Below are 27,641 nucleotides of genomic sequence, written 5' to 3'. Positions count from 1 at the left end.
TTGTAAACATTTTTTGTTAAAAAAGTTTAATATTAATATGGGCATGTTGATTGGTATTCGCTTATAAAATTGTTTCTGTCTTATGCTTACTGAATTCTCTCCCATGGATTGTTGTATTATTTTGTTTTTTTTAGCTAGAGGGTTGAGTAAATTTTAGCAAAAATCAGTATATTATGTGTATTTTATGTGTGTCTGTAGGTTTGCATTATGTTTCATTATCATCTTTAATACAGAAATTGTGGTTTAAGCATTGAGTTTAAATGAATTGATAATATATATATATATATATAAATATATATATATATATATATATATATATATATATATATATATATATATATATATATATATATATATATATATATATATATATATATATATATATATATATATATATATTACATATAGGGTTAAAGTTATCTATAGCATAATATTTTACATAAATAGATTATTCTTGTAATTAATGTTAAGACTTAGCCTTTTAAAAATACAAAATTATTTATACATTATTTTTTGATAAAGCAACATACTTTCAACAATGAAATCTACTCTTTCCAATTGTAAAATGGGCTTTGTACCATGGTGTTTTGTCTCAGTACATGTCCCAGAACATTCTATCTGTATGTAAAGTTTACATTGTGTGCAATTTCAAGGTGCCCAGAAAAAAGTGCAATCAGAAAACAGGGCAATTACAAGCGTATTACACCAACACACTTTAATATTGTCAGATTTTGTGGAATTATGTTTTATTATGTTATAATGCACCTAGTCACTTTTTATTAATGCCTATTAATACTCAATTTAAGAAAACAAAATGCCCTTTTGTGCCCAGTTTTCCATTGTGCATATTTCCGGTCACCCAATTTCAATTCAGTATACCATGGTTGTATTATTAAATGAATTGAAATAATAATTACCATTTGCTCAATATTAACTAAACAGTATACATTTACAATATATACATTTGTTTCATACTTAAGTTTAGTAACAAATGTTACATTGTAAACTATTAATTTATTTAAGAAGTTTAAAAAATAAAAAAATGTACTAGAAGTTTTATATTTTATTTAAAAAGTGCATGTTTGGGTATGAAAAAAGGTTATAGGTTAATTAAGAATTCATATCTTATATGTTGGTGATGAACTGTTTGAATATTATTTTTAAACATTTACATTCAGTTGCATATCTTAACTAAACAACTTGCTTTAAAAAAAAGAGAAGCGAAACATTTAGATAAATAAAACTGGAAACTTTAATTTATAAAAAAAAATGTAATGAAAATGAAATTTTTCTAAATATTCAATTTAATACAAGAGTTAGCAGAACAATTTTGGTTACAAAAAGTGCTAGATTACTAATTAGCTTTTTGCTAGCTGTAAAAAGTCTGCCAGTCTGAGCCACCCTTTCACACTGTATCACACAAAAATTATTATTTTTTTACAAGCGGATGGGAGGGGGCAGTGACAGTGGCATTTTTCTAAAACATGGTACTTGTAGGTTTTTTAAGTTATTTCAGATCACAATATTTACCCACAGTAAGAAAAAAATAAACAGCATGTTAAAAATAGTCTCATTAAAAAGTTGAAAAAATGTATTTGTTGGTTTCTTTACTTCATGTGAATAACGTGAACAAATATTTAAAAAACTAACTGAATTCTGCTATTCAATAATTTGCTTTATTTTCAGCTTTTCTAAAAATCAATTTCACATTAAACTTTAATTTGTTGAAAAATGATGCTGTAGGAAAGTAGATACATTTTTTATTACATTGGTACTACAAGAAAACTCTAAGACATCTATTCTTAATTATGTAAACAATTTTAATTTTTTTTTTTTATATCAAAGCCAGTTTAAAAAAATTTCAGAACATAATTTTCTTTTTAAATCTCAAAGTTTGAAATAAATAGGTGATAAATTTTTGACTTACATAATGGTATAGATTAGTGAACTGTTATTTTATGTATCTGTATAGCTCAAACTTGTTGCCACCAAACATTTCAATTTTTTTTTTAGAAACAAGCACAAAAGTAAATCCCAATTGATTAACACATCCATAAGAAACTACAAACATTGTCAAAAACTGAATATTTATAACTAGTGAGCTTGACAAGAATTATGAATGGAATAAATGTATGGTGGAACAAGGAGTTATGGAAAAATGATATTCATATTACATATCACATATCTGAAAATATTTGTTAAGAAAAATAATGTGTAATAAATATTTACAATGGTTTACTAACTTGAGACAGGTACCCATTAGAGCTGGGTGAACTTCAAAACATTTTACAGAGTAGTACCCGGATTTGAACTGGTTTCTATAATTACAACTAAAAACTACTGACCAACCAGAATGTATATGTGTAGGTCCATTGAGGGTCAACAGGTTATTACTGCCCACAATATGTTCTTGACCGCCAGCCGGACAACTTTGAACCAACTTGGTGAGGGAGTGGCAACAGGATGGAGCACTTTGACGGCAACTCATAAAGACACATAAAGAACACTGGTCAGTTGAAGAAAGATGCCGGTTACTGATTCAAGGTAGAATACGTCTGGAAAACAGTTATCAAAGTTTTATGTAGAAACAGATTAAACTCTTATTTGAAGGAACAATATTGATAAGGCATTTTATAGAAAAACTTTTTAAACTATGAGAAAATATAAAAGAAATAAAAATGTTTTTAAAAGTACAGCAGCTTTAAAAAATAAAATTCAAATGTTGATTGAATCAAGATTTGAACAAACCTCTAAGTCTAATCTTATTCTAACACACTAACACATTTTCCACATCATCACTACTACAAACCAAAAACCCTACCTATCACTACTACAAACCAAAAACCCTACCTATCACTACTACAAACCAAAAACCCTACCTATCACTACTACAAACCAAAAACCCTACCTATCACTACTACAAACAAAAAACCCTACCTATCACTACTACAAACCAAAAACCCTACCTATCACTACTACAAACCAAAAACCCTACCTATCACTACTACAAACCAAAAACCCTACCTATCACTACTACAAACCAAAAACCCTACCTATCACTACTACAAACCAAAAACCCTACCTATCACTACTACAAACCAAAAACCCTACCTATGACTACCATACCGCATTTTAAGCATCCCCAGTTTCATTTGTAAGTCTATGATTTTGGCTTGCTGTTCCACCAATTCTTGCATAAGTTTGTAATTCTGAGGAGATGCATCAAATAGCTGGTTAGTTACACTTAATGGCAGAGATTTGCTAGATGGCCCCTTAATTCGCATCAGATATGTAAAACATACTAACTTGTTGCTGTAGATTGAAACGTTCTTCCTCTTCTGCATTTCTTGTAAGTTTCAGTACAATTTTCTTGAGGATCCAGCTACTAGAAATAGTCAAAAAATTACAAGACACCATTCACACTTCAGAATACTCATACTACATATTACAAATAGATGATATGTGTCTCAAACACCACTCACATCACACACACATTTGTGAACCCGACACAAAATGTTAATAAAACAAGAAAAACTTTTTTTACTATATATTCTATTAACCCACATCCTGCCTGCGTCCCACTTATGGTACTCTTGAAAAACTAAATATTAAAATTTGTTAAAAACTAGTTTAAAGCTAGCATGAAAGCTTTTACGTTATTAAAGTACCATAGGAAACCGGGGCAATCGCTGGTTTGGGTTATTCAACGAATGTAGAGGCGCAACATGTCCCGTATGTTCTAGTGCTTTGTGTCATCCGTACGCCTGGAATGTCAGATGCCACCTGTTGTGTTTTGAGCGTTGAATCAAGTAAAGCCCCTTACTCAACAGGACACCTAATCAATGGATCTCGCGCCCTAGGGTAGCCACAAGGTCACTTGTTGCGCTCAATCATTACACCTTCCGAGGCACATGTGGACACCCCTTTTTTTGATTCAGTGACACTTGAAAGTAAGTAAAGCTAATAATAATACTATATATATATATATATATATATATATATATATATATATATATATATATAAAGAATATTTTAAAAAAAACTTTACCAAAGCACCATCCCCAAAAGGATTAAATTGAATAAACTGTATTCAACAGTCACGATGAGTCTTATTGACTTATCTTCAGCGCTGTTGTAGTTGTATTTGTAGACAGTTGTTGTCACATTTTCCAACAATGCATCGAGTGTTGTGTATCTTGCATCTGAAAAGCAAAAAAAAAAGAAAAAATATTGTCTGTCTGCCTGCACGATATTTATTATTATAAAAGCAAAATGGTTGAAGTTTGTGTGCTTTCTTCTGTGTTTGTGTTTTGTTGCGTTCCCAAGTTGGTACATTTAAAAAAGGATTCACCGCATAGGAGCATGGGTATGTATCTATAAAATCAAAGCGGGTGATGTTTGGTTTGTTTGTTATATCTATTAGATCGGGTACTTGCAGGGGAATTGTTCACTCGTTTTTTAACGGGAAAATTTGGGTCATCTCAATAATCGAGTTTAAAGTGACCGAAAAGTGGCCTAACCTGATCAGAGCCTTATATAAACTATATAGATCTATAAAGTGTTTGAATTAGATCGACCACTTTCAGATGAGACAAAAAGTTGATATTTGGTGAGGCACCTGGAAAAATACTAGATTTACAAAAATGTCTTATAAATGGGTTAATAATAAAACGATTTTACTCCTCAATTTTAGATATTAAAGGACCATAAAATTGTCGGAAAATTAAACTGTTTATTTCTCCCGTTCTTTGACTACCCACAAAAAAAAAGGAAGAAAACATTTGGATACAAAATTATTTTGTTTTTCTAAATATGTTTTTCTAAAATTTATACCAAACTGTTTTCAAATATGTGTGAAAATTAATCGGGTGTGGGGAAATTGCGAGACGCGAAAAGCGAAATGGCGAGGCGGGAAAATGCGAGAAGGGCGCGAAAACGGTCGGTCACGTGACTTTTTTGTCTCGCATTTTACCACAACCCGATACTTACGCTGGGTGGTGTTGAAATGCGAAGATTTCTGCGAAAAATTTACCGCACCCGATTTTCAGTGGTATTTGGTCCAGACTTCAAAGACGTTTCGTTTACATTGTTAAAACTTCCGATTTTTCCGTCGCTAGACATACTGATGATTTGTCAACTCCCCCCCCCCCCCCCCCCCCATCTTTTGTGTCGACTTAGAATACCACCTTGTTCGAAACCGACGGAAATACCACCGACGATAGATCAACTTCTTTCTTTTGCGTGGAACGCCGAAGCCGCCGAAACCGTCTTTGAAGATCGCCATGCCCAGCTACCGAACGTGACGTCGCAGCCATTGAACGTGATGGCGCAGCTATTGAACGTGATGACGCGTGTGCTGTGGTTGCATAAAATGCCTAATAATTTGGTCCAAATTTTAATTAATTCAAACATTTTTTTGTGACCAAACGAAAGGATATTTTTGAAAACTTTCTTCGGCAATATTGTTCTAAATTATGGCAGGAATCGATTGGTACATGTTTCAAGTCGCTAAGTGGTCTGGTTGCCGAGATATGGGCCAAAAACTGCATTTTTTCGAGGTGTTTTGGCTTTTCCGGGAAATCCATGAAAGAAACCCGGAATTTTTATGGCCTATGTTCATCCTCGTAACTTGCTTAACATAATTGTTTTTGAAACTAGTCATCGATATTGCTTCGTTGAGGAGGAGATACGACTCGACTTAAAGCTGCGGACACACATCCATACATTCATCCATCCATCCATCCATCCAGAAATGACGGGTTAATAAACGCAATTCTCCAGAATGGAAATTGCGCTAAAAAGCAATGTTAGAAAAAGAATTTTAGACGTTTTTCGCGTTTTAGAAAACTGTTTTCATAAATTGTAATAGGAATTGATTAAAATACAGAAATTAGACAGGATTTGGGGAAAATATCGATGTTTTAAAAAACAAGTTAATTAAAAAGTCTAGTGACATTTAAGCGCAATTTCCTTATGTTATCTAAAAATAGCTCTGTCGTAGCGTAAATCAAGAGCAGGGTTAGTAAGACCATTGGTTAAAATACATGTTTTATTTACAATAGAGTTACATGACTAAAAACCATTGCGCGCCTAGCTACTGAACGTGATGACGCAGCCATTGAACGTGATGGCGCAGCTATTGAACGTGATGACGCGTGTAGTGTGGTTGGAAAAAATGCCTACTAATTCGGTCAAAATTTTAATTAATTCAAACAAAATTTTGTGACCGAACGAAAGGATATTTTTGAAAACTTTCTTCGGCAATATTGTTCTAAATTATGACAGGAATCGATTGGTACATGTTTCAAGTCGCTAAATGGCTTGGTTGCCGAGATATGGGCCAAAAACTGCATTTTTGCGAGGTTTTTTGGCTTTTCCGGGAAATCCATGAAAGAAACCCGGAATTTTTATGGCCTATGCTCATCCTCGTAACTTGCTTAACATAATTGCTTTTGGAACTAGTCCTCGATATTGCTTCGTTGAGGAGGAGATACGACTTAAAGCTGCGGACACACATTCATACATTCATTCATCCATCCATCCATCCATTCATCCATCCAGAAATGACGGGTTAATAAACGCAATTCTCCAGAATGGAAATTGCGCTAAAAATTCAACTGCAATTTTGAGGGGGGTTGTAGACTAAGGTGTGACGTCATTTTAGTGGGAGGGGGGGTCTGGATTTTTGTGAAAATGTGTGACGGAGGGGAGGGGGAGGGGGGTAAAAATCGTCATTTAGGGATGACCCCTTTTAGCTATTAAATGGTAGTTTTGTCCATAGCGGACTTTATTCAGATTATCTACAGACGCACATTTTTTTTCATTCTGTTCATATTCGTGTTCTGTGTTAGCACAGTATAAATGGGAGTCTATTGAACTGGTGGGTTTGATGTACTATGTGTGAAAGATGGTGTCACGAGGTGTGTTTGAGTAGTGCTAGGACTGTTTCAGAAGATTTTGTTTGTAAATTTTGTTTGTAATTAAAATTACTTAATAAAAAATAAATTACACTTTTAAGAATTGTTTATACTTTTACACTTTTTGCAAGTACAACAATCCATGAATACATGTTGCAGAATATCTCTCCTGCTGACAAAATTATACCAATTCACAATGACACAGCTCACGTTTGTATAAACATGAGCGGGCTAGATTTTTAAAATTAATGCCAACTGAAACGGGATTTTCCTCTCGCTAACGAGAGCGGGCGATGACAGTAGCACAGCAACGATGTTAGGATTTTATAATAGATCTAGATCTAGATATAGATCTATCTATCTTCTTAGTATCTATATATATATATATATATATATATATATATATATATATATATATATATATATATATATATATATATATATATATATAATAAAATCTAGATAAAAAATAACAACACAGAACACTCGTGTTAAAGGGTATGGCTACATGCTAGTTTATTTTAAAACAAAAAAATATAATTTAAATAAATAAAGATGAAATAAGCATGAAAAAAAACTTTTTTTCGCAAAAAGTGTCTCGCTATTTACCCTTGATTCCGCAGGTATGTCTCGCATGATCTTCTCGCATTTTCCCGCCTCGCCATTTCGCTTTTCGCGTCTCGCAATTTCCCCACACCCAAATTAATCAGTTGTAACACGTTTGACCACTCAATTATTCATTCATATTATCTTTTAATTTCCCCAGTTCTTTGATTACACGAAAAATGAACATGTTGATAAAAGAAAAAAAAAATCCAATAAAATTTATTCAACACAACTATCATATTGGTGTTAAAAACCATCTTGCAGAATTGACCTTTGAGGAAGCCACATGCATTACTTGCAAAACTTTTTGAAAAAAATTAGATCTAGAATCTACATCTAGATCTAGATTCTAGTTCCTCTAACAAAAAACATTATTTATTTAATATATTGTGATAATTAATTAGATCTAATTTAAAGTACTTAACATACATTAATGATTAAAGCAGTCACTGATATTTTTTTGAGCTCAAGGCTAGATCTAGATTTCTATTTACAAATAGCTTTTATATCTAGAAAATCTAGCAAGATCTAGACATCTCTAGATTCTAGATCTAGATCTAGATCTACGTTCCAACAGATAGATAAATATTAGATCTAATATATAGATCTAGCTCTAGATAGATAGTCAGACAGCGAAACTATTAGTAGGTCTAGATCTATACATTTACCGATTGATAAACATTACCTGTTGTGAAAAAGAAAAAAAACAAAAAAGTTAGGACTAAAAACGTGCCCATTTTGGTCAAACTTGCGTGGATGCTGAAGCACCGGTGTTGACAGTGCACACTGCTCGCCAGTGACGGGAAAATCCAATAAGTTGTTGATGTGCAAAAAAATTTTGTAACCTTTGTACACCTTTAACATGGCTAAGGACAGTATCACACCGAAAAATTTCGCCAAAAAAAAAGTATTATATAGATCTAGATCTATATACATATAGGCCTACATTTTTACTATAATGGTTATATTCAAACAAGTAGGCCTATAAAACAGCATATAAATTAGATCCTATATAAGATGCGAAAAATAAACTACAATAGATAAAAATAATCCCTTTTGCTAATTTTCCGCAAAAAAGGTTATATTTTGAAAACTGTAGACTTAACTTTCCAATAAACTTGAGTCGAATTGTTTATATTCTTTGCATCAGAATTTCTTTGTGATTATACTTTAAAATCTTTGAATTTTTTAAACGGGCAAAACCAACTCAAAGAAGCTTTATTATATTTAGTTGTTCCCCCCTCTTTCATTGACTCTGACATATAATTTACAGCGTCAGTTTACGTTGTCATGTTCGCTTCAGTATTTCAGTTTTCATCATCGGCTTGTGAGGACTGATACAGATTTATAGTAATAATCCTTCTTCTGACATGTTGCTTCTTTCATTAATTGAGGATGGTTTACCTAGGCCTATACATAATTTTTAAGTCTAATTTCAATTTTTTCTTTCAACGTAGGTCTACTGCTGCGAGAAGTAAGTATAACTGTAACTTGATTGTCACCAGTTTCCTGTAAACATTTTTCTCCGAGTGAGGTTGGAGGGGGGGGGGGGGGCGACATTTACAAATTTCGGAAGGTGGGGGGGGGAAGGGCACGTGCGTGAATGAAACTATTATTATCAAAATGACGGATTGATAAGTTGAGAAGACTTGACACTTGGAAAAGGTCGACATAACACACATATATATTGACACTTGGAAAAGGTCGACATAGCACACATATATATTGAGACTTGGAAAAGGTCGACATAGCACACTTATACAGCCAAAAAAACAGCTATCCAGCGACAATTTTCTTAAGTTTCCCGTTGGTGTTGTCTTGTCCATATACCTTAACGGCTTGCACTACCACTAAACACATTTTTGTTTCAAAGTAACCACAATCATAGCACAATCATAGCACAATCATAGCACAACCATAGCACAATCATAGTTATGATCCTAATAACAATACAAATAATAATTATTAAGTAGAAGTTGCTTTAATGTCGTGCTTGAATCATTTTGTAGCGAAAGGGAAGCAACTGCAATTTTATCATTGCTTTAATGTTTAGCACTTTTTGCGTCCCTTAGTACCAGTTAAAATAACTTGTAAGTTGTAAAGTACCCGATCTAATAGATATAACAAACAAATCAAACATCACCCGCTTTGATTTTATAGATACAGATAAACTCGTTGCATACCCATGCTCCTATGCGGCGACCCTTTTTTAAATGTACCAACTTGGGAAGGCAACAAAACTAAACACAAACACAGAAGAAAACACAAACTTCAACCACTTTGCTTTTATAATAATAAATATCGTGCAGACAGACAGACAATATTGTTTTTTTTTTTTTTTTTTTTTTGCTTTTCAGATGCAAGATACACAACAATCGATGCATTGTTGAAAAATGTGTAAAATCCTTATACCTATTAACGTTAATATTTATAACAACTGCATGGGGCGGCGTGGCCTAAGTGGTAGAGCGCTCGACTGCTAACCAGAAAGTCTCGGTATCAAATCCAGGTCCAAGTCAATAGCACATCATTGAGTCCACCCAGTACTGATAGGTACCCAACCCATATCAGGGAGAGCAATAGTAGCTGGGGAAATGCTGACCCCAACTTCAATTCATCTGACGAGATCAAGAAACATATGAACTCCACTTCATCTTCACAATGGTCTAAAAATGATTCTTTAGATGACAACTATAAGATTAATAATTTAAATAAGAAGCCACATGCCACATTTGTAAATGTAATCATAACAATTACCTACATATGCGTTGGATTACATGTCGAGATACGCGAACAATATTACATTGTATAAAAATAAAATCAATTATCCATTGGGATAAATTGGGATAGCTAAAGTGATTCATCTCTGATGACGTGATCAAGTGTCGTATCTTTCATCATTTATATATTTTGTCTGTTGTCATACTTCTATATTTTGTCTGTTGTCATACTTTTATATTTGGTGTATTAAATCATGCCTCTATATTTTGTGTATTAAATCACGCCTCTATATTTTGTGAATTAAATCATGCCTCTATATTTTGTGTTATATTAAATCATGCCTCTATATTTTGTGTTATATTAAATAATGCCTCTATATTTTGTGTATTATTAAATCATGCCTCTATATTTTGTGTATTAAATCATGCCTCTATATTTTGTGTATTATTAAATCATGCCTCTGTATTTTGTGTATTATTAAATCAAGCCTCTATATTTTGTGTATTAAATCATGCCTCTATATTTTGTGTATTATTAAATCATGCCTCTATATTTTGTGTATTATTAAATCAAGCCTCTATATTTTGTGTATTAAATCATGCCTCTATATTTTGTGTATTATTAAATCATGCCTCTATATTTTGTGTATTATTAAATCAAGCCTCTATATTTTGTGTATTAAATCATGCCTCTATATTTTGTGTATTATTAAATCATGCCTCTATATTTTGTGTATTATTAAATCAAGCCTCTATATTTTGTGTATTAAATCAAGCCTCTATATTTTGTGTATTATTAAATCAAGCCTCTATATTTTGTGTATTAAATCAAGCCTCTATATTTTGTGTATTATTAAATCAAGCCTCTATATTTTGTGTATTAAATCAAGCCTCTATATTTTGTGTATTATTAAATCAAGCCTCTATATTTTGTGTATTAAATCAAGCCTCTATATTTTGTCTATTAAGTCCTACTTAAGTACACCAGATTCGAGAAGAAGGGGTAATTGTAAAGTCGATGTAATCATACTAAAATCATTACAAAAAAATTATGATTCCATTAAAAAAAAAGCCATTTAAGAACAATCATTTGCATATTTTTGTATTGAATATAAGCCGTAGAAAAACTGTTTAGAATTATGTGATCATTGTGTTGTGTGGGTTATGTAATCAGCTTTTACACATTGACATTTACGCCATAAACTCAAAACAAAATAAACGGAAAAGGTTATTCATGCTGCAAATTACTATGTTTTATTTAATAAAGATGAAAACATGAATGACTCTAAAGAACCTTTAGTTCATTTTTAGTTCATTTCAATTTTTAAACATATATATAAACACATGCTTAAATGAAACGTTTATTAAAACGAAATGAAATGATGTTATCGCCAAATTCTTCAGTAAGGCATCGATCGGGAAAATAAATGATATAATACAATGTTGTAAAAACATTTTAAAGTTATGAAATTTTCAAACATTTTGAGACTCCTTCTGGTTACCTGAACAGATGACAGAAATCTACGTACAGGAGTTTATATCCATGTAAAATCTAATTGAATGTAATTTCGAACAAAACAACAGACTATAGACCAACACAACCCCTCATCTCCAATACCTATCTAAACAACGATCAACAAAAACAATAAAACGCCAATCACAAACATGCTGAAAACAATCCCATCTGCAGACTTTTTTTCTGCTGCCCTGTAAGTACAGAATACATTGTTACCATTGTACACAGATAAACTCATATATATATATATATATATATATATATATATATATATATATATGTATATATATATATATATATATATATATATATATATATATATATATATATATATATATATATATATATATATATATACGAGATACATTAGACAGAAGAAAGGCAGGTTAGGAGATAGTTTGGTTGAAATAAGGAGGATTTTAATTACATTTAGACCTACACAAATAAAAAAAAACAAAAAAAAAACTTACTTGTGGCCATCATCAGAAGACTCCTTACAATGACACGGTTTTGGTGTACTTTGCCTATAAATAGAGGAGAGATGTTTGCATTTATATATCGATACATCAATGATAAATATATTGTAAACTAAATTATACCAAAGAAAGGCGGGCTAACAGTTAGGTACGTGGATAGAAGGGCAACTAAATGTAATAATCTTTAGGCTTACATATTTGAAAACAAACTTACTCGTCTGCAGGAGGCTCCTCATCAGGTTCCCTAGCGATGTGAGTGGGCGGCCTGTAAAGAAAACAAGTTTGTACGTGACACAGTTTATATCGATACATACAAATGTAAAGGTATACATAATTAAGATAAATGAGACAAGAGGGAGGCCGGTAGGTGGATACAAAGAGACATAGGATTGGATACAAACTTAGACTTACAGTAGTAAGAAAACTTACTCTTTACAGCATTGATCTTTCCAGAGGTAGGTTGATACAAACTTAGACTTACAGTAGTAAGAAAACTTACTCTTTGCAGCATTGATCTTTCCAGAGGTAGGTTGATACAAACTTAGACTTACAGTAGTAAGAAAACTTACTCTTTACAGCATTGATCTTTCCAGAGGTAGGTTGATACAAAGAGACATAGGATTGGATACAAACTTAGACTTACATTAGTAAGAAAACTTACTCTTTACAGCATTGATCTTTCCAGAGGTAGGTTGATACAAACTTAGACTTACAGTAGTAAGAAAACTTACTCTTTGCAGCATTGATCTTTCCAGAGGTGGGTTGATACAAACTTAGACTTACAGTAGTAAGAAAACTTACTCTTTACAACATTGATCTTTCCAGAGGTAGGTTGATACAAACTTAGACTTACAGTAGTAAGAAAACTTACTCTTTACAGCATTGATCTTTCCAGATACCGCAACATCCGTGGGGACAATCAACGTAATGATGCGTTGCCAGATTAAAGGTAAACATCAGTCCTGACCCATAGCTCCAGTAGCTGGCCACATCATACAGGAGCAGACATTTTTCTGTGCTGACACCTGAAAGGGTGATAGAGAGATTTAGATACTGTTCCATCAGACATTTTCTCAGGACTAATGAGGACAAAATATCCTAGACATGATATCTTATGTACAAATGATCTCAGACACAATATCCTAGACAGAATATCTTATGGACAAATGATCTCAGACACAATATCCTAGATATAATATCTTATGGACAAATGATCAGATAAAATATCCTAGACAGAATATGTTATGGACAAATGATCTCAGACAAAATATCCTAGACAAAATACCTCAGGGCAAAATATCATTATGTACAAATAATATCCTGGACAAATGATATTCTGCACAAATGATATCAAGGACAAATATCAAGCACAAATGATATCAAGGACAAATATCAAGCACAAATGATATCATGGACAAAGGATATCAATGACTAATGATCTCCCATAAAATATCTCAGACATATTATTTTACGGCAAAATATTTATAGTATTTAACATGATTTTTATACGATTTGAACATTTTAAAAAATTCATTGTCATATTGTTTTGTATTTACCTTTTATTTTACACATAATAATGATGAGACTAGGTTTGTAACATTACGTTACACATTTTAAAATCGTAATTAGTAAAATAATATTCAGAGATTAAAAATAATTTTGATAGACAGTATAGGTCAGCTTGACGATGATGACAAAATCCGACCACATTAGTTGGACGAAACTAGATGAAAGGCGATCGCTTATCTATGAAAACTTCTTCAATGGTGGAGCCAGGTCCTAGGTATAAGATTTAATTTCGGTCGCAATTTTGTGATCAAGTGACTAATGCTTATTTGGATGACATTGGTCATTGTGAAACACATTATTTCGTAGTGTGCATACAAGAAGTGCAGTAGTGGTGGTGATTTCCTAACTATTATCTCTCAAGTTACATCACAGAAAGGCATCTGATGGACGCTGAACAAAAACCCAGCAAAGAAATGTTAGCCTTAAGTTTGTGTTGATGATGTAATGTAAACAAATGGTTCTACGTTACAAACCTGAATCAATAATCACGTTGTTGTAGTATGTCACGTGTTGTGAAAATTAATGTTGTATAACTTTTAGTATTTTATTTGTTTTATACGCTTCCGCTTATTGAACATTTCATTTAGAGTGGTTTTTTAAAAATGTTTAAACAGCAGATAAGGACATACTGACAATCAATTAAATATGATTGAATCGATTAACATCATTCAAAATATTTTAAATTATTTGCCGTGAGATTGTCTGTGATATTTTGCTTGGAATATGTTATCCATTTAAATACGATAAGATGGTTCTAATTTTCCAGTTCTATGAGAGTGGACAGCTAAACTTTTCAATAGCATTTTGTCTTTCCTGCAAATATCTGATTTAATAGGTGTGAGAAGCGAATAAATAAACAACCCCAATTTTTCGTTCATAGATCCAGATAACCATTTAATTTAACATATTAAAACGTACCCATAACGCTGTCGAATGCTGTTAGTGTATATATATATATATATATATATATATATATATATATATATATATATATATATATATATATATATATATGGGACGGAGTGGTCTACTAGCGGTAAAGAGCTGGACTGTTAACCCGTAAGGCTCGAGTTCGAATCCGGGTTCTAGTCAGTAGACCGTCCCTGAGTCCCCCCAACTCTGATGGGTAACTAACTCACGTTAGGGAAAGTAAAAGGCACTGGGCAGAGTGCTGACCACACTCTATCTTCATATGCTGAGGTCACAGACGCAAGTGAACCCTACTTCACTTGCCCCATAAACCGTCAGGTTTCAAAGAGAAACTTTACATATATATATATATATATATATATATATATATATATATATATATATATATATATATATATATATATATATATATGCATATATGTATAAATATATATATACATGAGGGTGTGTGTGTCAAAAGTGTCACCACACTCACACACAAGTTTAAAAATATTTCAATCTTTACATACCAGTAATCTGCAACAAGAGCATCAGGAGAACTAAACACAGTTTTTTTTTTAAATTTCCACGACAAGAGGTCATGTGATCAGCACCGTCGTTTACAGCTCCGTCTTTCACATCTGCTATCTGGCCGGCCGTCTGGGCATCTTCAAGCAATGTCATGGCACGCTCCTGGAAATAATTTATAACCAGGATTAGTTCGTCTTCGTCGTGTAGGGCTAGTAGCACTGCCGTCACCTTTGTCCCCAGGGTTAGTAGCACGGCCATAACCTTTGTCCCCAGGGTTAGTAGCACGGCCATCACCTTTGTCTAAAGGGTTAGTAGCACGGCCATCACCTTTGTCTAAAGGGTTAGTAGCACGGCCATCACCTTTGTCCCCACGGTTAGTAGCACGGCCATTACCTTTGTCCCCAGGGTTAGTAGCACGGCCATTACCTTTGTCCCCAGGGTTAGTAGCACGGCCATCACCTTTGTCTTCAGGGTTAGTAGCACGGCCATCACCTTTGTCCCCAGGGTTAGTAGCACGGCCATCACCTTTGTCTAAAGGGTTAGTAGCACGGCCATTACCTTTGTCTAAAGGGTTAGTAGCACGGCCGTCACCTTTGTCCCCAGGGTTAGTAGCACGGCCATCACCTTTGTCCCCAGGGTTAGTAGCACGGCCGTCACCTTTGCCCCAGGGTTAGTAGCACGGCCATCACCTTTGTCTAAAGGGTTAGTAGCACGGCCATTACGTTTGTCTAAAGGGTTAGTAGCACGGCCATCACCTTTGTCTAAAGGGTTAGTAGCACGGCCATCACCTTTGTCTAAAGGGTTAGTAGCACGGCCATCACCTTTGTCTAAAGGGTTAGTAGCACGGCCATCACCTTTGTCTAAAGGGTTAGTAGCACGGCCATCACCTTTGTCTAAAGGGTTAGTAGCACGGCCATCACCTTTGTCCCCACGGTTAGTAGCACGGCCATCACCTTTGTCTAAAGGGTTAGTAGCACGGCCATTACCTTTGTCTAAAGGGTTAGTAGCACGGCCATCACCTTTGTCTAAAGGGTTAGTAGCACGGCCATCACCTTTGTCTAAAGGGTTAGTAGCACGGCCATCACCTTTGTCCCCAGGGTTAGTAGCACGGCCATCACCTTTGTCCCCAGGGTTAGTAGCACGGCCATCACCTTTGTCCCCAGGGTTAGTAGCACGGCCGTCACCTTTGTCTAAAGGGTTAGTAGCACGGCCATCACCTTTGTCTAAAGGGTTAGTAGCACGGCCATCACCTTTGTCCCCAGGATTAGTAGCACGGCCATCACCTTTGTCTAAAGGGTTAGTAGCACGGCCATCACCTTTGTCCCCAGGGTTAGTAGCACGGCCATCACCTTTGTCCCCAGGGTTAGTAGCACGGCCATCACCTTTGTCTTCAGGGTTAGTAGCACGGCCATCACCTTTGTCCCCAGGGTTAGTAGCACGGCCATCACCTTTGTCTAAAGGGTTAGTAGCACGGCCATTACCTTTGTCTAAAGGGTTAGTAGCACGGCCGTCACCTTTGTCCCCAGGGTTAGTAGCACGGCCATCACCTTTGTCCCCAGGGTTAGTAGCACGGCCGTCACCTTTGCCCCAGGGTTAGTAGCACGGCCATCACCTTTGTCTAAAGGGTTAGTAGCACGGCCATTACGTTTGTCTAAAGGGTTAGTAGCACGGCCATCACCTTTGTCTAAAGGGTTAGTAGCACGGCCATCACCTTTGTCTAAAGGGTTAGTAGCACGGCCATCACCTTTGTCTAAAGGGTTAGTAGCACGGCCATCACCTTTGTCTAAAGGGTTAGTAGCACGGCCATCACCTTTGTCTAAAGGGTTAGTAGCACGGCCATCACCTTTGTCCCCACGGTTAGTAGCACGGCCATCACCTTTGTCTAAAGGGTTAGTAGCACGGCCATTACCTTTGTCTAAAGGGTTAGTAGCACGGCCATCACCTTTGTCTAAAGGGTTAGTAGCACGGCCATCACCTTTGTCTAAAGGGTTAGTAGCACGGCCATCACCTTTGTCCCCAGGGTTAGTAGCACGGCCATCACCTTTGTCCCCAGGGTTAGTAGCACGGCCATCACCTTTGTCCCCAGGGTTAGTAGCACGGCCGTCACCTTTGTCTAAAGGGTTAGTAGCACGGCCATCACCTTTGTCTAAAGGGTTAGTAGCACGGCCATCACCTTTGTCCCCAGGATTAGTAGCACGGCCATCACCTTTGTCTAAAGGGTTAGTAGCACGGCCATCACCTTTGTCCCCAGGGTTAGTAGCACGGCCATCACCTTTGTCCCCAGGGTTAGTAGCACGGCCGTCACCTTTGTCTAAAGGGTTAGTAGCACGGCCATCACCTTTGTCCCCAGGGTTAGTAGCACGGCCATCACCTTTGTCCCCAGGGTTAGTAGCACGGCCGTCACCTTTGTCTAAAGGGTTAGTAGCACGGCCATCACCTTTGTCCCCAGGGTTAGTAGCACGGCCATCACCTTTGTCCCCAGGGTTAGTAGCACGGCCATCACCTTTGTCCCCAGGGTTAGTAGCACGGCCATCACCTTTGTCTAAAGGGTTAGTAGCACGGCCATCACCTTTGTCCCCAGGATTAGTAGCACGGCCATCACCTTTGTCTAAAGGGTTAGTAGCACGGCCGTCACCTTTGTCCCCAGGGTTAGTAGCATGGCCATCACCTTTGTCCCCAGGGTTAGTAGCACGGCCGTCACCTTTGTCCCCAGGGTTAGTAGCACGGCCATCACCTTTGTCTAGAGGGTTAGTAGCACGGCCATAACCTTTGTCCCCAGGGTTAGTAGCACGGCTATCACCTTTGTCTAAAGGGTTAGTAGCACGGCCATCACCTTTGTCTAAAGGGTTAGTAGCACGGCCATCACCTTTGTCCCCAGGGTTAGTAGCACGGCCATCACCTTTGTCCCCAGGGTTAGTAGCACGGCCATCACCTTTGTCTAAAGAGTTAGTAGCACGGCCATCACCTTTGTCCCCAGGGTTAGTAGCACGGCCATCACCTTTGTCCCCAGGGTTAGTAGCACGGCCATCACCTTTGTCCCCAGGGTTAGTAGCACGGCCATCACCTTTGTCTAAAGGGTTAGTAGCACGGTCATCACCTTTGTCTAAAGAGTTAGTAGCACGGCCATCACCTTTGTCTAAAGGGTTAGTAGCACGGCTATCACCTTTGTCCCCAGGGTTAGTAGCACGGCCATCACCTTTGTCCCCAGGGTTAGTAGCACGGCCATCATCTTTGTCCCCAGGGTTAGTAGCACGGCCATCACCTTTGTCCCCAGGATTAGTAGCACGGCCATCACCTTTGTCTAAAGGGTTAATAGCACGGCCATCACCTTTGTCCCCAGGGTTAGTAGCACGGCCATCACCTTTGTCCCCAGGGTTAGTAGCACGGCCGTCACCTTTGTCACCAGGGTTAGTAGCACGGCCATCACCTTTGTCTAAAGGGTTAGTAGCACGGCCATCACCTTTGTCCCCAGGGTTAGTAGCACGGCCATCACCTTTGTCTAAAGGGTTAGTAGCACGGCCATCACCTTTGTCCCCAGGGTTAGTAGCACGGCCATCACCTTTGTCTAAAGGGTTAGTAGCACGGCCATCACCTTTGTCTAAAGAGTTAGTAGCACGGCCATCACCTTTGTCTAAAGGGTTAGTAGCACGGCCATCACCTTTGTCTAAAGGGTTAGTAGCACGGCTATCACCTTTGTCCCCAGGGTTAGTAGCACGGCCATCACCTTTGTCTAAAGGGTTAGTAGCACGGCCATCACCTTTGTCCCCAGGGTTAGTAGCACGGCCATCACCTTTGTCTAAAGGGTTAGTAGCACGGCCATCACCTTTGTCCCCAGGGTTAGTAGCACGGCCATCACCTTTGTCTAAAGGGTTAGTAGCACGGCCATCACCTTTGTCTAAAGAGTTAGTAGCACGGCCATCACCTTTGTCTAAAGGGTTAGTAGCACGGCCATCACCTTTGTCTAAAGGGTTAGTAGCACGGCTATCACCTTTGTCCCCAGGGTTAGTAGCACGGCTATCACCTTTGTCTAAAGGGTTAGTAGCACGGCCATCACCTTTGTCCCCAGGGTTAGTAGCACGGCCATCACCTTTGTCTAAAGGGTGAGTAGCACGGCCATCACCTTTGTCTAAAGGGTTAGTAGCACGGCCATCACCTTTGTCTAAAGGGTTAGTAGCACGGCCATCACCTTTGTCTAAAGGGTTAGTAGCACGGCCATCACCTTTGTCCTGAGGGTGTCCAAGCCGATTTATTTTTTTATTGAAATCGGATATAGAAATCAAGAGGTAAATCTAGATCTATAATCTATCAATTTTAATGTTTACACCAATGCATTAATTCTACATTAAGGACATGCAGAATTTACGATTGATTGTAATAACATCTAACTTTACAACAACATTGAAGGCTTAATGTATATCTTCACGTGTTGTTACGTTAGCACTTACTTCTGACCTCATTGTATACGCCTGCACTTGTTGGAGAGCATCTGGAACACGTTCAGGTGTGAAATGTTTTGTTTGGTTCAACAATTGTGCCAAACAGTGCACCTCTTTTAAGATAGTCTTCTCATCATAGTGTGCACAGCAATGTCATGTGTTCAAATCATTAGCTTCAAGTCAATACATGTGTTCAAATCATTAGCTTCAAGTCAATACATGTGTTCAAATCATTAGCTTCAACACATATGTGTTCAAATCATTAGCTTGAAGTCAACACACATATGTTCAAAACATTAGCATCAAGACACATGTGTTCAAATCATTAGCTTGAACACACATATATCCAAATCATTAGCTTCAACACATGTGTTCTTGAGATTGAAAATAAAGCCTAAGTAACTTTAAGTTAAGATACAAAAGAAATCCAATAACGAAAATTAAAAATAAATATCCCACATTTCTGATGATTAAATTATCTAATAGAGTGATCCATACATTAACACAGGGTTTTGTAATTACAAATGTCTTCTGTAAACACTTGTCAAGTTGACGCTGAGTCAGCAATAGGACAATGTACAATCGACGTGATAACTTGACAAGACGTATAATAAACACGACTCATAACTATTTTTTCAAGAATAAAAAAAAATTAGGTAGTAAAACAAATTTAATAAAGCAACAAGCAAAATAAATTTAAACATTCGCTTTTTACAAAAATTTTATTGCCGAGTCTCCATACATTTCACTACCAAACTCAAAAACTAAATTTTATGTCACCCTTTGCTGGATGTTTTAATGCTAGAAAAATCTGGCACTCTAGGCATCAGTTAAACTTACTTCACTGTCATCATTCTGTGACTCTTCAGTCAATTTTTGACTTTACCATTTTAAACTTAACCCATCATTATCAACCTTCTAACTAAATTCATCATTTTATTAGGGTAGATCTCTTAGAACTATTTTGTTGTAAAATCTTTGTACAACATTTAAACTTGGAGAAAAATTCTTCAAATAATTAATTTACAATCGTTGATAGATTTAGATATTTATCTCTTAGATTTTTCACTTGACGTATTGGCTTATTACCATCATTACCTAGCATTATATTGTGCATACAATAGCCTTATCTGAATAAATCATCAACACAGTGAATACACTAACAGCAGTAGTGTTAACTTTATGTTTAGATGATTTTATTGTCAACACTAATATCATTAGATGTACAGTGGTTACACCAAAGTCATGGAATGTCACTTGTCAAAACGTATGCCATGTAGATGTTTAACGTCAGCACTCATATGATGTCAAATGCCAACACTTATATCATGTAGATGTCAGATGCCAACACGTATCTCATGCATTTGTCAAATGTCAACAATCATGCCATATATTTGTTAAATGCCAACAATTCTATAATGTATATATCAAATATCAACACTTATGTATGCATATGTCAAATGTCACAACTTATGTCATGCATATATCAAATGTCAACACTTATGTCATGCATATATCAAATGTCAACACTTATGTCATGCATATGTCAAATGTCATTATTTATTGTCATGTATATGTCACATGTCAACACTGAAATCTTACATAGTAAACATTTAGTCACGCGATCTTGACTGGCTAATAACGTCACGTGATAATCAAGTTAAACCATATGTACATATATATTTCACATCAGGTTAGGGACATATTTATACATGTATATCACTGAACTCTCTCAGCTGTTTCAACAGAAGGGATATATTTGGTCATGAAACAAGTGACGTCACTGAATACTTAATCCCGAATATTGACCAGAGTTGACGTGCTTGAGTAGCCGGTCAAAGAGCTTGACCTCGTCTGTTCTGCCGTGGGCGAGGTTTTCTTTGGCGACGTTTTCGATCATCTGGTTCTCGACCTGCCCAGTGTGGGATGAAGGCAGCTTCGATCTGCTCAAACCTGATCTCTCTTTCTGGTAGCCTGGGGCTACAAAACTGTTGGCGTCTGCTGGTTGGCCTAGATATCTGAACCTGGGGATCAGGGGTTGTCGGGTTGTTGCCGGCTTGGCTGGCAGGTTGTCAGACAAGATTAGCCCAAAACGAGGCTCGTATTGATTATGGTTTGGGTCAGGGATTTGTAGATTACCTGAAGGAACGTGTACGTCATTGTTAAACCTGGCAACATTAGGATTCGGATTTAACTGGCGGTGATCAGTTTTGTAAAGTTTATGTAACACGTCACTAGGTACGTTATTAATGACACGGTTTGTACCGATGTTATCAAGGTGGTGGTCAAAGTTAGACGCTGGGTTACTATTCTGTAGGTTAGGGTTCGAACCCATAGTGTGTTGTTTTTGAGACAAGTTCTCATGTAGTGTTTGTTTAAGAACTTGCAATCGTTGTTTAATCTGCTCTAGCTCATCAACCGGAAGTTCGTCTAGAGTTGTCCCCCCTGTGCTGAGTTTCGAGTTGATGACATCAGAACCCTCAGCTTGTCTTGCCCGTGGGTTAGGGTTAGGTCCCTGTGTCTCTTTCATGCCATCTTCCATCTTTTTCGCCTCCTGAAAAAATTGAGAACATAAAATTTTAATTGTTTGTCAGCGCTGCGTTGCTAAATACAGGTAGACGGGTTTTACAAGAATATTAAATTTAAAATATTCGCTCCATTTCAACTTCACCTACTTTCACCCCCCCTATTATCTCGCAACATAAGGACTCCATAAATCATACAGCATTTAAAGACATGACACGTACAATTACGTACATGTCACAAAGTTTATATTATCCTTGTTATGTCCCTTTTTTCTTCAATCGCATCATTTATCTCCCTTGGTTCTGCCGCGTGAACTCAAAGGTCACCAAGTTTACGACATCTTGTGTAGTAGCCGACACGCCGTAAGCTCGGTGAATATACGACACGAGAAGCGGCTCCCGACATTCCTAGAGGTCGACAAATTTACGACAAATTGTGAGACTTCTGTCTCAGCGTGTGACACGGGACCGGGCGAGTGATGTCATGCATGTTAGTGACGCGGTGATGACATACGGCACAAGTAATCTGTTGTGTCAAACAGGTTTTAGCCGAAAGGAAACGTGTTTGTCAGAAAACCTAGCCATGAAGTAATTGCAGGCGGACATGTTGTTGTTGTTGACATAGGCTATTTATAGCAGCACTATACAAATGTTCTAGTGATGGCGAATGTACCGAAGCAATGCTCTCTTGGTGAAAACTGTGGTGGACATATTGTAAAGTACGTCTAGTGCAGAATTTAGAGCAGTACAGTTGGTGATAACATGGTCTGACTACCAAGGCTCGAGACTGTAGGTCTTCCTTTGGCTAACTGACCTTTATGTCTAAATCTAAACTGTGGGGTGGGAGTCTAGTGGTAACCCACGGGTCTAGCTGGTAACATGTGTGAGAGAAATGCGGTAACCCACGGGTCTAGCTGGTAACATGGGTGAGAGAAATGTGGTAACCCACGGGTCTAGCTGGTAACATGGGTGAGGGGACTGTGGTAACCCACGGTAACATGGGTGAGAGAAATGCCCGATACTTAACCCAGTTTTAATCCTTCTGGCTAATGAGCGAAAGCTTGAGCTGGTAATGACTGTGTGAGTGTTTGTGTGTGTGTGTGTGTGACCTTGATACAAGGTTGTGCTTGACCTTGACGTGGTTTTGAGTTAAAAGTGCAGGTGACCTACGCGTGACCTTGTGAAATTGATTGAAGAAAGGTCGACCTACAGGTAAAGTAATGACCTTGCGGTAAAATATAGGCCTACACTAGGTACAAAAATGTGCATAAATTAACTTTAATGTATAATTTTTGGCTTTTAATTATGATGAATCCATTAATTTCTTATGTGTAATCGTAGCTGGTAAAAAGAAAGAGTAAGATAAATCATGCGCAAACATTCCTGCGTCACTGTTTTTTTTTGTTTCCGCTTCAGTGATTTATGACATGGAGTTTTGTCCTTAGTTTTTGTTTAATTAATTTTACCAAAGTCATTAGCACTTACCAACTCGGTTGGCTAAGTTTAACATTTTTTTTATTGGTTGTTGAGTTTAGATAGTTTTTTGTTTTTTCACATAAAGCATAGCCATATTTTAAAACGTGTACCTTCTTAAGTATAATATTGTGGATTCACAACAAAGTAATTGAACTTTATGCGCCATATGACGCGTTAACTCCGAGTTCAGCTTACTTTATGTGTTTCTTCCAGACTTTTTTCTCCGGAGGTGGAGGAGTGGCACACGATTTTTTCAAAAGGGGGGGGGGGGGGGGCAAACACTGGTAAAAGTATATGTTTTTCTATATAAATTCCATTTATTTCAGGGAGGCGGTAATTTTTCTCCAGGGAGGGGGGGGGGGGGGGGGGGAGAGGGGGGAAGGAGATAACTGGAAGAAACTCTGAAATTTTAGTTCCTGAAATTTTCTTTGCTTTTGTCTTTCCAAGAAAAATCCGCATGACTTCAGTTTTTTATTTTTATTTTTATTTTTGGAGTTTTCTGACTTAGATGAGTTCCGCCCTCCCACCCCCCTCCACACCCACACCCTCGACAAATGTGTAGTTTTCTAGTATTTGAACACCTATTTGATCCACCCTGACCAAACAACACACAACCTGCAAACTTATAGTTCCTTATGTACGTCATAGCTGCTCATCTGATTCATGGACTGGTATGTGTACATGTCATAACTCAATAGACGTGGATAACATGATCCGGACATAACAACAAGCGGCAATAGTCGATATGCACGGCACAAGGTAATGATAGCTGCACATAGAGACATCCGGACACAGAAACCGATGACGTCATCCAGATACAGAAACTGATGACTTCATCCGGACACAGAAACTGATGACTTCATCCGGACACAGAAACTGATGACGTCATCCTGACACAGAAACTGATGACGTCATCCTGACACAGAAACTGATGACGTCATCCTGACACAGAAACTGATGACGTCATCCTGACACAGAAACTGATGACGTCGTCTGGACAGAAACTGATGACGTCATCCTGACACAGAAACTGATGACGTTATCCTGACACAGAAACTGATGACGTCATCTGGACAGAAACTGATGACGTCATCTGGACACAGAAACTGATGACGTCACCCTGACACAGAAACTGATGACGTCATCTGGACAGAAACTGATGACGTCATCTGGACAGAAACTGATGACGTCATCTGGACAGAAACTGATGACGTCATCTGGATACAGAAACTGATGACGTCATCTGGACACAGAAACTGATGACGTCATCTGGACACAGAAACTGATGACGTCATCTGGACACATAAACTGATGATGACAAATGGGAAACTGGACACACATGAAAAAGACGTTGGATGGCTGTACTGACCTCTAAATGTTGGATTGGGTGGATATCATCCACTGCCACCACTAAAATATCCATCAGCTTGGACCTTGACCTTGACCTTGTGTCCAACAACTTCCGCTCGTTGATCGGCTTGGCCACGTACCTACAGAGGTGACACAATGGTGACACAATGACAGGGGTGACACAATGGTGACACAATGACAGGGGTGACACAATGACAGGGGTTACACAATGACAGGGGTGACACAATGACGGGGTGACACAATGGTGACACAACGACAGGGGTGACACAATGACAGGGGTTACACAATGACAGGGGTGACACAATGATGGGGTGACACAATGGTGACACAATGGTGACATAATGGTGACACAATGGTGACACAATGATGACACAATGGTGACACAATGGTGAAACAATGACAGGGGTGACACAATGGTGACACAATGGTGACACAATGACAGGGGTGACACAATGACAGGGGTAACACAATGGCGACTCAATGACAGGGGTGACACAATGGTGACACAATGACAAGGGTGACACAATGGTGACACAATGGTGACACAATGGTGACACAATGGTGACACAATGGTGACACAATGACAGGGGTGACACAATGACAGGGGTAACACAATGGCGACTCAATGACAGGGGCGACACAATGGTGACACATGACAAGGGTGACACAATGGTGACACAATGGTGACACAATGGTGACACAATGACAGGGGTGACACAATGGTGACACAATGGTGACACAATGACAAGGGTGACACAATGGTGACACAATGGTGACACAATGACAGGGGTGACACAATGGTGACACAATTGTGACACAATGACAGGGGTAACACAATGACAGGGGTGACACAATGACAGGGGTGACACGGTGACAGGGGTGACACAATGGTGACACAATGGTGACACAAAGACAGGGTTGACACAATGGTGACACAATGACAGGGGTGACACAATGACAGGGGTGACACAATGGTGACACAATGACAGGGGTGACACAATGACAGGGATGACACAATGGTGACACAATGACAGGGGTGACACAATGACAGGGGTAACAATGGGATTATTTAAGCAATAAGATCTGGTCGTGATCTAACTGTCTTCTTCCTTGTTTTTAATTGTTATGTTGGACGGGATTACTTCAAACTTAATTATTACGTGTCAACTTGTTATGCGCCATATTGGCCGTTTACTCTGATTTCAGCCTGCTTTCCTTTTTAGATTTGCTTCCATAGTCTCTATCCAACCAAGAATAAACTACAAAGCAGCAGTAGTTTAATTTTGGGGCTGTACACCTAGATGGTGTTGCTCTCCCCACTATCCAGCCTCATCTGCCCGAAGGTTCGAACTGGGGTTTAGCAACCCTGAGCAACCCTGAGCTTTACCAACCCGACCACGTCATCTGCACTTCTTAACTCAAAATCTTAGAGATCAAACCTTGGCGATAGGATAAACCAAGCGGCTTGGTGCATTAAGTTAAATTGTGAAATGCGAAAACATGCGTGCATGATAACATTATATGACTGGCTATACAACATACACATAACTCGATCTCATGTAATAGGTAAACTCTACTTCTTCTGGGTCACGCTACTGGGAGAAAAACCGACCATATGCCGATTACGTCAAATAACTCTCCCCCCCCCCCCTCCACTTAGCTATCACTCTTACTTACAGTTGAGGCTGAAAAAACAGAAATGTAATACCGACTACACAACTTTCGATATTGCAGAGATCTTCAGTGATGTTATTCAGGATTTTTCCGATTAAACTCATGTTACAATGTGGCAACACTTTATTTAATCTAGCTCAGCAAATTGGCTAACCTATCCTACACCTACCTGGCCATCCAGACATTGAGAGCTGTGAGAAAAAATATCACAATTATCCCAACCGTGTTTCTCCTCTTCATTGTCACATCCGAGATTTTGTCGTTTGGTCTAGAGAATGACGTCACAGTTACCTCGGTCAGAACAAATCCCAACTGTACCGTCGTCACCCCGGTTGGCCGCCATGTTGGCGTGTACCTGGCCAGTCAGCACACACCGTGTCACGTGACGACCATGATGGCCGACAGGAAACAGGTCGCGGTGGAAGGCACAGGTAAGCCCCGTGTGACAGTTTGACTAATCGCTGGGCCGCCATCTTGGTTATTCTTGTCCGCCTTGTCAGACATCTTGCAGACGTCACATTCGTCTGCTCCAGCTGTCACGTCAGACGAGAACATCGTCAGACATCGACCCAGTCTCGAGGCTTGGCGAGAAATGTTCTACTTGCCCAGGACATATTTGCATATAGACATTTAATTTTTTTAAAGTAATATATTTCCTAAACCCGTGCAATGCTCTATAAACACACAAGTCATGGTCGTTACAGATTTGTTTTTCACAGAGGCCACTGCAGGGCCTGACCGGGACGGCTAAGTATATATATATATATATATATATATATATATATATATATATATATATATATATATATATATATATATATATATATATATATATTGAATTCAATCGACGATTCCATGTCCTGAAGTATTTGGAAATAATTAAAAAAAAAACATTTATTTTTAAATTTTATAAAA

At 37.7% G+C, this 27,641-nt stretch overlaps 3 protein-coding genes across 5 annotated transcripts; all 3 read right to left on the bottom strand.

The window, feature by feature from the left end:
• Positions 1–1,632: 1,632 nt before the first annotated feature.
• On the bottom strand, positions 1,633–8,270 carry LOC131942360 (uncharacterized). 2 transcript variants are annotated; one of them, XM_059302194.1, is made up of 5 exons: positions 8,209–8,270; positions 4,049–4,202; positions 3,307–3,385; positions 3,112–3,209; positions 1,633–2,555 (listed from the first exon to the last, which is right to left on the bottom strand). In XM_059302194.1, the coding sequence occupies exons 1-5, from the start codon at positions 8,258–8,260 to the stop codon at positions 2,540–2,542; spliced, it is 399 nt and encodes a 132-aa protein (XP_059158177.1). In that variant the 5' UTR covers positions 8,261–8,270; the 3' UTR covers positions 1,633–2,539. The 2 variants fall into 2 exon arrangements, with proteins under 2 accessions (XP_059158177.1, XP_059158178.1); XM_059302195.1 differs by having other exon boundaries at positions 3,307–3,382.
• A 3,214-nt stretch (positions 8,271–11,484) lies between these two features.
• LOC131942362 (uncharacterized) lies at positions 11,485–19,750 on the bottom strand. Of its 2 annotated transcripts, none has more exons than XM_059302198.1 (6): positions 19,697–19,750; positions 15,244–15,406; positions 13,107–13,260; positions 12,450–12,500; positions 12,230–12,283; positions 11,485–11,950 (listed from the first exon to the last, which is right to left on the bottom strand). In XM_059302198.1, the coding sequence occupies exons 2-6, from the start codon at positions 15,395–15,397 to the stop codon at positions 11,866–11,868; spliced, it is 498 nt and encodes a 165-aa protein (XP_059158181.1). In that variant the 5' UTR covers positions 15,398–15,406; positions 19,697–19,750; the 3' UTR covers positions 11,485–11,865. The 2 variants fall into 2 exon arrangements, with proteins under 2 accessions (XP_059158181.1, XP_059158180.1); XM_059302197.1 differs by having other exon boundaries at positions 19,690–19,744.
• A 429-nt stretch (positions 19,751–20,179) lies between these two features.
• Positions 20,180–27,142, bottom strand: LOC131942333 (uncharacterized). The gene is made up of 3 exons (XM_059302145.1): positions 26,896–27,142; positions 25,051–25,171; positions 20,180–22,234 (listed from the first exon to the last, which is right to left on the bottom strand). Exons 1-3 carry the CDS (start codon positions 26,964–26,966, stop codon positions 21,461–21,463), a joined length of 966 nt encoding a protein of 321 aa, XP_059158128.1. The 5' UTR covers positions 26,967–27,142; the 3' UTR covers positions 20,180–21,460.
• Between the last annotated feature and the right edge of the window lie 499 nt (positions 27,143–27,641).

The sequence above is a fragment of the Physella acuta genome, unplaced genomic scaffold (assembly GCF_028476545.2).
Source record: "Physella acuta isolate Inbredline_101_S28 unplaced genomic scaffold, ASM2847654v3 ptg000402l, whole genome shotgun sequence".
Classification (NCBI taxonomy): domain Eukaryota; kingdom Metazoa; phylum Mollusca; class Gastropoda; family Physidae; genus Physella; species Physella acuta.
The sequence above is the reverse complement of the archived record's forward strand: the minus strand, read 5'-3'. Positions and strand labels throughout refer to the sequence as shown.

Excerpts from the sequence above, each read along its gene's own strand:
- LOC131942362 (XM_059302197.1), bottom strand. Across the intron at positions 13,261-15,243 it reads GCTCTTGTTGCAGATTACTG|GTGTCAGCACAGAAAAATGT; the intron begins GTATGTAAAGAT and ends TCACCCTTTCAG. Across the intron at positions 11,951-12,229 it reads TCTTCTGATGATGGCCACAA|GGCAGCAGAAAAAAAGTCTG; the intron begins GTAAGTTTTTTT and ends CTGTACTTACAG.
- LOC131942360 (XM_059302194.1), bottom strand. The coding sequence starts at position 8,260 with ATGGGCACGTTTTTAGTCCTAACTTTTTTGTTTTTTTTCTTTTTCACA. Across the intron at positions 3,386-4,048 it reads CTTTTGGGGATGGTGCTTTG|TAGCTGGATCCTCAAGAAAA; the intron begins GTAAAGTTTTTT and ends GACTATTTCTAG. Across the intron at positions 3,210-3,306 it reads GTTTCAATCTACAGCAACAA|AATTACAAACTTATGCAAGA; the intron begins GTTAGTATGTTT and ends GCATCTCCTCAG.
- LOC131942333 (XM_059302145.1), bottom strand. The coding sequence starts at position 26,966 with ATGAAGAGGAGAAACACGGTTGGGATAATTGTGATATTTTTTCTCACA. Across the intron at positions 25,172-26,895 it reads CTCAATGTCTGGATGGCCAG|GTACGTGGCCAAGCCGATCA; the intron begins GTAGGTGTAGGA and ends TCACCTCTGTAG. Across the intron at positions 22,235-25,050 it reads ACCCAATCCAACATTTAGAG|GAGGCGAAAAAGATGGAAGA; the intron begins GTCAGTACAGCC and ends CAATTTTTTCAG.